The sequence below is a fragment of the Anabrus simplex genome, chromosome 1, assembly GCF_040414725.1.
Source record: "Anabrus simplex isolate iqAnaSimp1 chromosome 1, ASM4041472v1, whole genome shotgun sequence".
In the NCBI taxonomy this organism is placed as follows: Eukaryota; Metazoa; Arthropoda; class Insecta; order Orthoptera; family Tettigoniidae; genus Anabrus; species Anabrus simplex.
Window position 1 is genome coordinate 1,544,654,376 of NC_090265.1, and position 12,173 is coordinate 1,544,666,548.

The following is a 12,173-nucleotide window of genomic DNA, read 5'->3' on the forward strand; positions in this document are numbered from 1 at the left end:
AGTTCATCAATAAATAGTGAACCATCTTAAGGCAGACAATTACACTACGTATGCACTGGAATGACTACTGGCTTTTCAAAATTTTACTTAACTTCTTGTCTTGAATGTGTGCGTTAGTACTAGAACTAATGATTTTAGTGCGTGTTTGATGACTTTATACCCTCGGGCCAATATATTCTGCATCACATAATTAAGAAGAAATCATAAAACACAGTCAAATTTAAATGAATTTTAATATCACAGATTTGTGATCATTTATGATTTATGATGGTTTCAAAATTTCATTACCAGTAATCTGTCGAGGCATGAGTGCTCTGAAGGCATACTTGTTAAGATATTCAAGTTGAAACAGAGCACACAGGAGACTTGAACAGCAATATATTTGCACATTTCACAGTATTGTTCGTAACACATATATCGGCTTATCCGTCATTGGGTTAACATATGATGGGTGATTTTCTTCAAAACCGCTCGAAGTAGTTCCCTCTATAAACTTAACTTTAATAGCCTCGAAGTATGTATTTAAATGGGTTTAAATGTTCAATACAGCGACTATCAAGGTAAAACACGTTCTGAATAGGGGATTTTTTCTTAGTATCTACTTTCATTTCAAGTTAAAATTTTCGAAATTTAATATTTGAGCAACCACTACGTTTGAACTCTTTGGCACTGCATTGGTTTGAAAGGTGCCCTCAAGTGACTTAATGATTTATAATTTAGCAAACCATTCCTAATTTTGCTTGTAAATGATAGGTTTCTCAAAATTTGGAAATGAAGGTTTAAGTGCTATGAAATATCGTAATCTGTCATTTATATTGTTTGCGAATCCTTTGATTTGTTAGTACCTTTCTTCAAGAACAGTCTTAAATATATAAAGAAATAAAATTTTGTAGACATGCAATTTTTAAATCTTGAAATTTTCCTGCTGCGCGCTGGCTGCCCTAGATCAGAGTGACAGGCCTATTTTATGTCCTTAAAATGAAATTATTCTCTTTATTCATAAACTATTTCTAGTTTTCAAGTTGTAATACTGTCATCCTCAGTATATAGATTTTTGGCAAGCCATAATGATTTTGTATCCTGAAACCTGGCTATCTCGTTATTAAGAGCTGGTTTATTGAATATTCTCTCTGAGAGTGTTTAAATATTTAATACAATAGTCGAATCCCGTTATGGTGAACGACAAAGTTGAAGGTGAAATGTAGTTTCGTGTTCTGGCTAGACCAAGATGATATTTCCTATTTTTAATGCCAGCTCTTAGTTCACAACTGGTGAAATAGTCGACGACAAAATAATTGTCGGGATCAATAATTCCTTACTTCTTTCTTTCAGAGATGTTTGTTTACTGAACGGGATGAAATATTAATGTGCACTTGAAGAAGATACCCTTATTTCATGGGAACACAAACATGATGTAGTTTCTTAAATTCGTCCCGCAGATCGAGAACTAACTGAACTCTTTGGAAGATCTCAATAACTCAAGATCACAGGATCTCGTCTGCGAAACAACGACATTTTATAACGTCAATACCCGTTGTGTGTGCAAGAAACTGGAAAGATAAAAGTTATTCATCCTTGTAACATTCAACGAAGCCATGACCAGGGTGCGATCAGAAATCGTAGGAGCTGGCCTCCTCTTCACCTTTGCGGGCCTGGAAGAGGAACCTGTAGACTGCGCCGGCTACCACTCCGCCAAGGATAGGACCTGCCCAGTACACCTGAGAACAAAGGAGGCATGTACAATTTATATCTGCTGGATAATAATAATAATAATAATAATAATAATAATAATAATAATAATAATAATGGATTAAACAAATACATTTATGTATTAACTAGTAATGTAATATATCTTGAATATCCATAAAATACAAAGTCATGTATTAAAGAAGAAAAGATTCATCTAGCTCTTTACCAGGTGGTAGTGTCCCGAGAATGGATGTAACATTACCACGCATTAGAGCTATGCTGATGTGCTGAATAAGAAAATCACTTGATCGCGTGACGTCGGAAATACGAGCAATCCCTTGGCCTTCCTCTTTGACAAAATTTAAGTCATCATTACCCCCAGGTACCACTCGATTCAGTGGCTACTGGCACGAAAAAGAATTTGTCCAACAAATCGCTGTATTTTCTTCTTTTAGCATTTTCCCTATTCGCATCTGCACCTACAGCACACGATGATGAAAGGGTAATATTGGACTGGGCGAATGTGTCCGCACAGGTAAAGTCCCACAGGGGAGATTTACCCCTTTTCCATGGCACAAGTGTCATTCCGTCTAGCCTTTTACTATCTGAACGGCAGCAGCCAGTGGGTTCTCGTATTGAAGGAACTTCCGCTGAAACCAGAGCCCACAAGATGACATCATTAATAGTGGAGTGGCGGATGTGTCAACCTTTACTTTTCAAACAGTAAAAGCCATGGAGGCCACATCCATCAACGTAGGCACCACAAGCAGAGCATCGGTGAGACTCGCAGACGGCTGATCCCAAACCTAAAGCTACAGCGATACGAAAACTCTCATTGGAAAGAAGAAGACCAAGAGAAGGCGAAGCTAATACTTGGAGCCATGCACCGGATTCAGGGGAAGAAGCAGCGAGGAGACGGGCTTTGTCTTGAAGACAACTAGCTGGCTGCTGCAGAAGCGAGTTAAGATGACTGATAAGAGGAGCATCCCAAGAAGCTTCAATACTTCTTTTGCCAATATCAGGGGGAACTGCGCCGGCTATGCTTGACCACCGAGATGTGCTCTCTTGTACGGCAGCATCAGGGTCCAGTCATCCACCAGGTGGAAGAAGATCCTCGACAAGGCGAAGAGAACTGTGGAAAGACGCTAAAACTGACGGAATCGCCAAATCCACAGCACGACGAATGCCGAAACCACCAGAACCATCAGGAAGAGCAGCCTGTAACCAGGCATTGCCACTAAGGGAGCAATTAAGGATGGTTTCAAGGCCAGTTTTTAATACACAATCGAATGCCTCCTATAGTGGGGGTCTCACGCCAAGACCGAGAACAAGGCAGGAAGTACTTCAATCGTAGGACGGAAAAGGAAACACTGAGCAAAAAGAAAGCTAAATATGCCAAAACCACGGAAAGCTCTGAAATTTAAAAAAAAACCTTAAGTTTCGACATCTTTTCATCGAATATCTTGCACATTAAACTTTTCGTACAGTATCTCAGCGTGTTCCCGATGAACGCCAAGAAAACCCACTTCGCACTTAGAAAAATTAAGATGTAGACCAATGTCTGAAGCTTGTGTGCGAATTTTATCCAGAAATGAAAGGGCGAAGTCAGGTTCACCAGCAATGGTGCTATCATCCAAATACCAATTTTTTTACTCGGTGTTAATGGAACTGACAGTCGACTTAAGAGTAACTGCGAAAAGAGCAGGACCGAGTGGATCACCTTGTTGAACTCCACATTGGGAAAATATAATTTATTTTCCAAGGAACAGGTCACTAGGCTGGAAGTAGCACTGATAGACATACGGATAGACGGAAGGAACCTCATTCTTCACTTCCAACAACATAGCATCACGATGCAACTCGTTGAAAGCATTACGAAGATCTAATTTAATGAAAGCTCTCGGGCTCTGATGAGAAGACGCATGATGGATACGTGTGGCATGGACAGCAGCTTCAGCTCCATTGGACACATAAACTCCGAGATGGTGGGGATATAAGAAGTCCATAGCTGGTGTACGGATTCTGTAACATAAGATTTTCGCAGCCAGTCGACGCCAAACGGTACCGACAGCAATAGGGCGAATGCCACTACATTTATTCTTCAAAACTGTGAGTGAGGAACCGAAAAAGTAGTGTCCGAACTTCCAAAGGGACTCTGCCAGAAATGATGAGGTCAAGTAATCCATGAAAAGATCGTATGAGTTAGTTGCTGTTTAGAATCATGCTTTTGACATTGAAGAAGGTCTTTTAGGACCAACGGACGAAAGCCATCCCGTCCACCAGCAGATCCAGAATGAAAAAGAAAGAGATGGCATTAAAAAGGTCTGTAGTCGTCACTCTAGGAACATTATTTGATGTATCAATAACTAATATTTTATGAATAGAAAGTGAAGTAAAGAATTTTTCTCAGTGATAGAAAGTTTTACTTTTAGGTATTGATTATAATCGTTCACAATGTAATCACTGATACATAGTGGCGTTAATCATTTGCATAGGTTTCGTAAATGGTGGCACATCAGATGTCTAAATGCGTAAACTCCTCATTGTTGGCTTCTAACACGTTCAAAAATTCCTTCGGCACCCCGTTCTCTCTTCACCGTAATTGGAGGAATTTTAAAGACCTAAAATTATTATTATTATTATTATTATTATTATTATTATTATTATTATTATTATTATTATTATTATTATTATTATTGCAGGAAGGTACTCGGAAATAGGAGATAAAGGCTAAGTTAGGAATGAACTCGATGGATGAAGCTGTGCGCATAAACCGGCTTCGGTGGTGGGTCATGTGAGTCGAATGGAGGAGGATAGGTTACATAGGGGAATAATGGACTCTGTTATGGAGGCTAAGAGAAGTATATTAGATTTACGTCTCGCCAACTACTTTTACGGTTTTCGGAGACGACGCGGTGCCAGAATTTAGTCCCGCAGGAATTCTTGTACGTACCCGTAAATCTACCGACACGAGACTGACGTATTTCAGCATCTTCAAATACCACCGAACTGAGCCAGGATCGAACCTGCCAAGTTGGAGTCAGAAGGCCAGCGCTTCAATCGTCAGAGCCACTCAGCCCAGCTGGTAAGAGAAGTAGAGGGAGACCAAGAGGACGATGGTTAGACTCAGTTTCTAACGATTTAAAGATAAGAGGTATAAAACTAAATGAGGCCACAGCACTAGTTGCAAACAGAGGATAGTGGCGACGTTTAGTAAATTCACAGAGGCTTGCAGACTGAACGCTGAAAGACATAACGGTCTATAATGATGTATGTATGCATTATTAATGCAACATATACGTGACCATGAACAAGGATGTGGAATCAATTCTGATTTAGGGTAGATTTTCCAGAGAGTAACATTTTTTATGGGATGTCGTTCTGGTTCTTTAGTTTATTGGTAACCTTAAGTGTTACAAGGGTATCGCGCTTCTATAAGAAACCAGATTCATTGGTTGAGATTCTTGATTGTTGTTCGGCGCTGTATAGTTTCCCTCGTTGATCTATACAGATTCCAGCAGAACGTCTGCGACGCCTCTCGTCAATATTTATCGCTTTCAGGTTTCGTTTTCACGTTTTTGGCACTGGTATCACATAGCTATCGAAGTTTTCAATCTCCGGGGGGAAAATCCTTCTTCAGCCAAAGAATGAACTGCTTGTGATCAATGTTATGATCAATGCTGTGTGATATGATATGTAACTGCTTTGTTTTCTCATTCTCTATCTTTTGTTTTACAAAGACCCTCCTGAATATATATTGGTATATTAATGCAGGAACAGAGCTTGTGATAGAATGACCGCAAGAAGTTGGTAAAAGATCGGAAAGAAGAAGTTCAGTATGAGCATATCTGCCTCCACCAGGAATGGGAACTGCGTGGAGTATTCGAGTGTAGGTAGGCGTTGTGCTAGAAATGACCTATGTTGTCTGGTACATACTGACCCGCAGCACATACATAACTAAAAACGACGATTCTTTGACACATCACACAAGTCTAGATAGTCGTTGCGACAGAAATGGCCGCTATGTTGTTTGAGAAATACTGACCCGCAGCACACACATAAATAAAAACGACGATTCCTTGACGTAAATCACACAAGTCTGGATAGTCGTTGCGCCAGAAATGACCGCTATCACAGCTTGAATAACGAACACTTCTTTTCATTTCTTATGTACGTGTTCGCGCAATATCCTCACCTTCATTGCGATATATGACAGATTTTCCTTCAGTTTATGTAGTGAAACAAGGGGCTGGCTACTTGCTAGGCTGAATGGTCGGCGTAGCGGCCTTCGGTTCAGAGGTCTCCGAGTTTGATTCCCAGACGGGCCGGGTATTTTAGACGCGTCTGGTTACTTCCTCTATCTCTGGAATGGGGTTTTGTGTTCGTCTCAGTACACACCTTAATTTACATACATCACCTCACACTACAAATCACTATAGAAACACGCAATAGTGAATAAATCGTTTTGGATAGTTTGTGTCAGGAAAGGCATCCGGTCGTAAAACAAGGTTTAACTCACATATACATATAGAGTTGACCCAAGTAGTTGGAGAAAGGCCAGAAAGAAGAAGACGAGTATGAGAGTGATTCACGGTCTACATTATCACTCCCTTACTTCCTCAGCGACTCTGCCTTCATTGGGAAAGGAACTATGTGGAGTATACGAGTCTAGATAGGCGTCTGGTACATACTGACCCGCAGCACAAATATCACAAAGAACGAGAAATCTCTGACATAAGTCATACAATAAGGTGATAGAGTATTTTCGGCCTGCGTTCAACGCAGAAATATTTTAGGTGACTGTTTTTCTACGCCCAACGACGATATGTATATACATGTTCCGTGATATTTTTTATCTGAAGTACCATACTTTCCCGACTTCGTGCAGTCTGGCGTAGGCTTCATATTGCCGAAGTAAGAGCGACAAAAGCAAATTTCCGCGGCTCCATGGTTCTTGAGATCTTCTTCGTGCGATTATTTTGATAACTCCTGGATTTCAGTTCAAAAAGTGAGAAAGAAAACGAAATATATAAATACTAACGTTTAATTCAGCGCGTTTTGTTTCTTCTTGTACCGCCAAATAAGTTAATACAGAGATACACAAATATTTTGTGGCATTGATATATTGATTTCCCGCAGACTTTTGCTGCGCAGCAACATGAAAATCGGTGGTACAGTAACAAGTTTTAGTGCAGCTCTGAGAGGGTACAGCCGATGTTTGATTCTTTAAACCTTCTGAATACTTTCCAAATTTTACAAATCCAGTTGTTTGCGGTAAAATACAAACGAGTATGTGAACACAGGTGTGAATTTGTGACCATTATCTAATTTCTAGTATTAAGAGAATACCTCATTATGTCAAGGATGCAACGTTCATTTGATTACTACTTACCCAGTGATGGTTCCAGATACCGGTCATGACAGCTGGTCCGAAAGTCCTGGCAGGGTTCATGCTGGATCCGGTGTACGGGATCTGAAACATCCAAACAATACACTTGAATAATATTCACGAAGTTCGGAGTGGCCACTTCCCTAAATTTACTTGTACACAAGAAACCTACATTCAATAGTCCTCCCCCTGCTGAAGGATAGAACATTAGGAGTTACCTTGAACTCTACTCATTGAGTATGAGAGTGGTTCATAGGGTACTGTATATTCTCACTCGCTTCCTCGGCGTCTCTGCCTTCACAGCCATGAAAAGTGATGTATCGTGTTATATGTGAGTAGAATTTGGAAACGAGTAAGGTAAACTTATCAATTTTAGTGACTGTAGTGTACAATATTTTATTCCATACTTCTTTCTTTCTTTCTTTCTTTCTTTCTTTCTTTCTTTCTTTCTTTCTTTCTTTCTTTCTTAATCCGTTTACCCTACAGGGTTGGTTTCTCCCTCGGACTCATCGAGGGATCTCACCACTACCGCCTCAAGGGCAGAGCGTGACACATTGGGTTTGGTGATAAAACTGGAAAGGAGGACCAGTACCTCGCCCAGGCGGCCTCACATGCTGTGCTGAACAGGGGCATGTTGGGGGATCGGAAGATTGGAAGGAATAGATAAAGAAGAGGGAAGGAAGCTTCCGTGGCATTTGCCTGGAGCAGAAGTGGGAAACCACAGAAAACCACTTCCAGGATGGCTGAGGTGGGAATCAAACTCACATCTACTCAGTGGCTGAGTCGACCTCGTTCCAGCCCTCGTACCACTTTTCAAATTTCGTGGCGAGCCGGGAATCGAACCCGGACCTCCGAAGGTGGTAGCTAATCACTCTAACCACTACACTAAAAATTTTATTCCATACATTGGCTAATTTATTTATTTTAAACGGAATATTTTATTGTACATAATTTTGGCACGGCGCCATCCATATCATCCATATTTAACCCATGCAGTGACCTTTCTTGGTTTTATCGTGTGGGTGTATTGCCATGAAAGGTATAGCAGGTGTGTACATGGTTTTAGGTGGTAATAAAATATCAAAATTAATGTCAATTGAAGCGATGAATAGTCCACGACCATCGTCCTTGGAAATACCAAATTTATGATATACTGTGATGTATGAGATATTTATCTGTCGGAAATGAATTAACCAAGACAATAGTCAAGATGTTTATGGCGGCAGATTACTTGAGCTGGAAATTCAGAGACGCCATTTTTTGTGCATATGGGTAGAGAACCGCTGTGCTCTAACTGAAATTGTCTTAAGTCGGATAAGAAACGAGGAAGACACAGAATCTCAACAGAGCAGTTCATCAGTGAATGATACGAAACAAAAATTACCATGAAAGAAGAATAATTCATTTTACAAGAATGGTGTCGATCAGCTGGGCGCTAATGATTCAACCTATCGAATTACAGTCAAAGGCGTCCGTCTCCACGGCTAACTAGTTCGTGTACAGGCCTTTGGGCAAAGGGGTCCCGGGCTCGATTCCCGGCAGGGTCGAGAATTTTAACCGTAATTAGGTAATTCCTGGACGTATGTGTCGTTTTCATCAATTCATCCTTATCACGACGCGCTGGTTGTCTACGGGCGTCATATCAAAAGACCTGCCTCTGGCGAGCCGAACTTGTCCACGGACACTCCCGGCATTTCATTACAGTCAGAGGCAAAAGGAGGCACATCGCTATACCATTATGATTTCTGGATGCTGCAATGAGCTATGCTCGTCTTTTCTCAAGATCATACGGCAAGAATTGCGACCTCCTTCAGTTCAGACGCAGTGTTGCTTCTGGCTTACTTAAGAGATTTGGAACTGCTCCGCTTAGACTTGGACCATGTAGGACTCCGTTTGTTAAGCGATGCATGTTGGATGCCATCCGTGTGCATGAAGCTGAACATATAATATTGTTAGGACAAGAAATACGCAGGTGTATGTTAAGTCAAAAAAACAAAACAAAAAACACGAAAGCCTGGAAGAAATGTGAAGTCCCTCAGCATGAGTGTTTCCAAGAGTACTATGAGAGATATACTGTAACGAATGAGTACCTGCGGTAATTGTAACCATTATTCAATGATAGCAATGATTGTACCTGGTTTCTGCAACCTGACTAGAGACTTATAAGTTAATTGCTTACTTAAGGAAAAGGACACATTGATATTATTCTTAGTGTGTGTTTCGTTTAGTGATACCTCATGTGCTCAGTGGATCTTTAATGACCCAAAAAAAAAAGCTACTTCCGATTTAAAAATACTAAAAGCTTCAATATTGTAGATATTGTTTCTTGTGTTATTCTGACAATTCTACATAGAAATGACATGATTTGTAGAGAACAATGTTTTTCAGTTGAACAACTATGTACTCCAAAAACTATTTTAAAAATTCCGAGTAATACATACCAACGGAATGTTTTCTTGTGTACCTAATAAACAAAGTTATTCCCAAATAGTATGAGTGGTTTAAAACGTTCATTCTTGATGTAGTAACACTAGGTTCAAATCAAGTCTTAAGAAGAATAAGAATGGTTGTGCCTACAGTTAAAAGAATAGAAGTCCAATGACGCGTGTCATCAAGAAACAAAACTGCAATTAAGCATTTTTGTACTGTTTGCGGGTGCTGATGAAATTTATTTTGTTATTTGCAATGAGTTAATGAGTCCCCAACGACCCATTGGGCATATATGGGATCTGTAGTTCTTCATTCCACCATCAAGTCTGTTTCTCCATGAACCGTTTTCCTGCTATTGTCTTTGCGAGATTTTCAACTAGTCCCCGTGTATCTGAACAGCTATCTGAGTCTGCATGGTTTGTACGAGCTGATCATTGTTCACATTAAAAGTTTCCACCATTTTATTCTTTCCAGTTCAGACTTCTGAGACCAAGGTGGTTTTATCTGGCCAATTGAAATGTCCATAACAGGCAGCTGGTGTTGAGTGGTGATGGATTCTGATGAGATTACTTTAGGAAGTTGAAATAACGCTGCATACCAGCCAGTAATCAATCTAAGTAGATGTAAATAATGAGGTGTGTAGGCCTTTTCTTAAAGCACATGTTGACAATGACTAAATAATGAGATTCAGCAAAATTTAAGATGTTGCATCGCTCTTCATTTCGCGTTCCATAACCATAGCTTCCATAGCACTGAGAATATTCATCCCCCGCTTCTCCCAGGTGATCGTTCAGATCTCCACCAATATTAATTTCTCCTCTTGGGGATATTGTTTGAATATGAGCACCTAATTGCTCGCAGAACTCTTCTTCCTCATCAGTAGGACATTCACTTTCCAATATTAATTTCTCCTCTTGGGGATATTGTTTGAATATGAGCACCTAATTGCTCGCAGAACTCTTCTTCCTCATCAGTAGGACATTCACTTTACGGTATGTGTGTAGCGAGAGATGATCTCTGTAGCTACCGTGCTAGGTCGAATTTAACAGTCATTGTGCGGTATGATAGTCGATTGACTTCAACCATGGCATCACGAACTAAGAGTATCGACCTCAGAAAATCCGTTTTGAAAGACCTTGTGTCACGATAGATGATCATGTACCCGTCATCTATGTCTTTTGATTCTGACCCTTCCCATTTTGTTCCCTGGGCACAGGCGATATCGATTCGGTGCTTTCTGCCAGCTAGCGGCTCCTTCCGATGAGTGTCCCAATATTAATGGTAGCTAATCGTAGACAGGGGACTCGCTTCTTTAAGCTGATCCGTTCTTGAGTGGGTAGTCCTTACCTATTTCTCACGTCGATCGGCCGGGGACGACACGACGCGCGTCGCCAGTGGGGAACGCCCTAGCCCTTGAACTGTCATGAATACACGTGACAACCATTTTCACTTGATGCGACAAAGAAGTGTCTCAACCAATGTGTCGCTTCATCTGTACTTGGATTTTTAAACAGCTTTCCTCAACATGGGGGACAAACGCTGTTGGTAGCTTTGGTTCCAGTGGCATTTCCTCCACTAAGGGACCATCTCCCTCACAAAAGGGCTCTCCCGCCTGAAACCGTTGGCTCCTTTGGATTTTCAGGTTGGTACCCGCCGCCCAACCTTCGGTGAGGCGTCGCTGGATGTACGGTCTACTCCGTTAGCATATCACGATTAATAATAATAATAATAATAATAATAATAATAATAATAATAATATGAAGTAGTTAGGTAGATATTATACCTAAAACTGCTGTTCATAAACGAGATTGGAAGATATTATTCAAGAGAATTATAAAGCATTAAGAAAGTCAAGAATTTTGCTTGCGCTTTCGTCTTGTTGGGAAGACTTTTATCGTGTCATGAGTCATGTTGTGACAATAGCACGAACGTTGTTAATATGTTGACCTCTCAGCCCAGTCAGAGAAAGAACACAAATAAGTCTGAGAGTTACCTGAGAAATATATGAAAGACAGGTTCGAGCTTCAACACATCATAAAGTCTCCGTGGGCGGTGCGACATATGGCACTATGTACACTCGGTGACTCTAACAGAAGAAACTGTGAGTTGCTTCACCCGCTGGCAGACTTCATTAACAGTAAGCTGGAGAAAATGAGGAATGAACGCAAGTTACGAATTCCAGTAGCAAAGTATACATAATAATAATAATAATAATAATAATAATAATAATAATAATAATAATAATAATAATAATAATAATAATAATAATAATAATAATAATAATAATAATAATACTTTCAGAAAACCGGAAAAATTCAGCATTACAAGGCAGTCTCTTGGAAGAAATAACAAACAGAACAGGTTTAAGAATTTCTGTAGGAAAAATCCAAATTTATAATAAATATAAGAAATGCTCCACAATTTCTAATTACAGAAATTGGTCGAATAAGGAAGGTAAAGAAATTCAAATATTAGGGAGAAAAAATTCAAGAAAAAGGTTTGGAAATATCCGCTGTAGAATAAGGGGTACACAAAATGGAAAGAGCATACGGTATAACTAGGAATATCTACAACAAAAAGTGTTTATCTAATAACCTCAAGATACAACACTACAACACAGTAGTCAAACCAGAATGGCTATACGAGAGTAAATGTCTAGTACTGA

General features: G+C 40.0%; 1 protein-coding gene across 1 annotated transcript in view; it reads right to left on the reverse strand.

Moving 5' to 3' along the window:
• Window positions 1-12,173, reverse strand: part of Drip (aquaporin homolog protein drip) — a 483,076-nt gene that overhangs the window by 76,914 nt on the left and 393,989 nt on the right. Inside the window, exons 5-6 of the mRNA XM_067138074.2 lie at window positions 7,082-7,162; window positions 1,643-1,718 (exon numbers count right to left, since the gene is read on the reverse strand). Coding sequence (XP_066994175.2) covers window positions 1,643-1,718; window positions 7,082-7,162 — 157 coding nt within the window. The remainder of the gene's footprint in view (window positions 1-1,642; window positions 1,719-7,081; window positions 7,163-12,173) is intronic.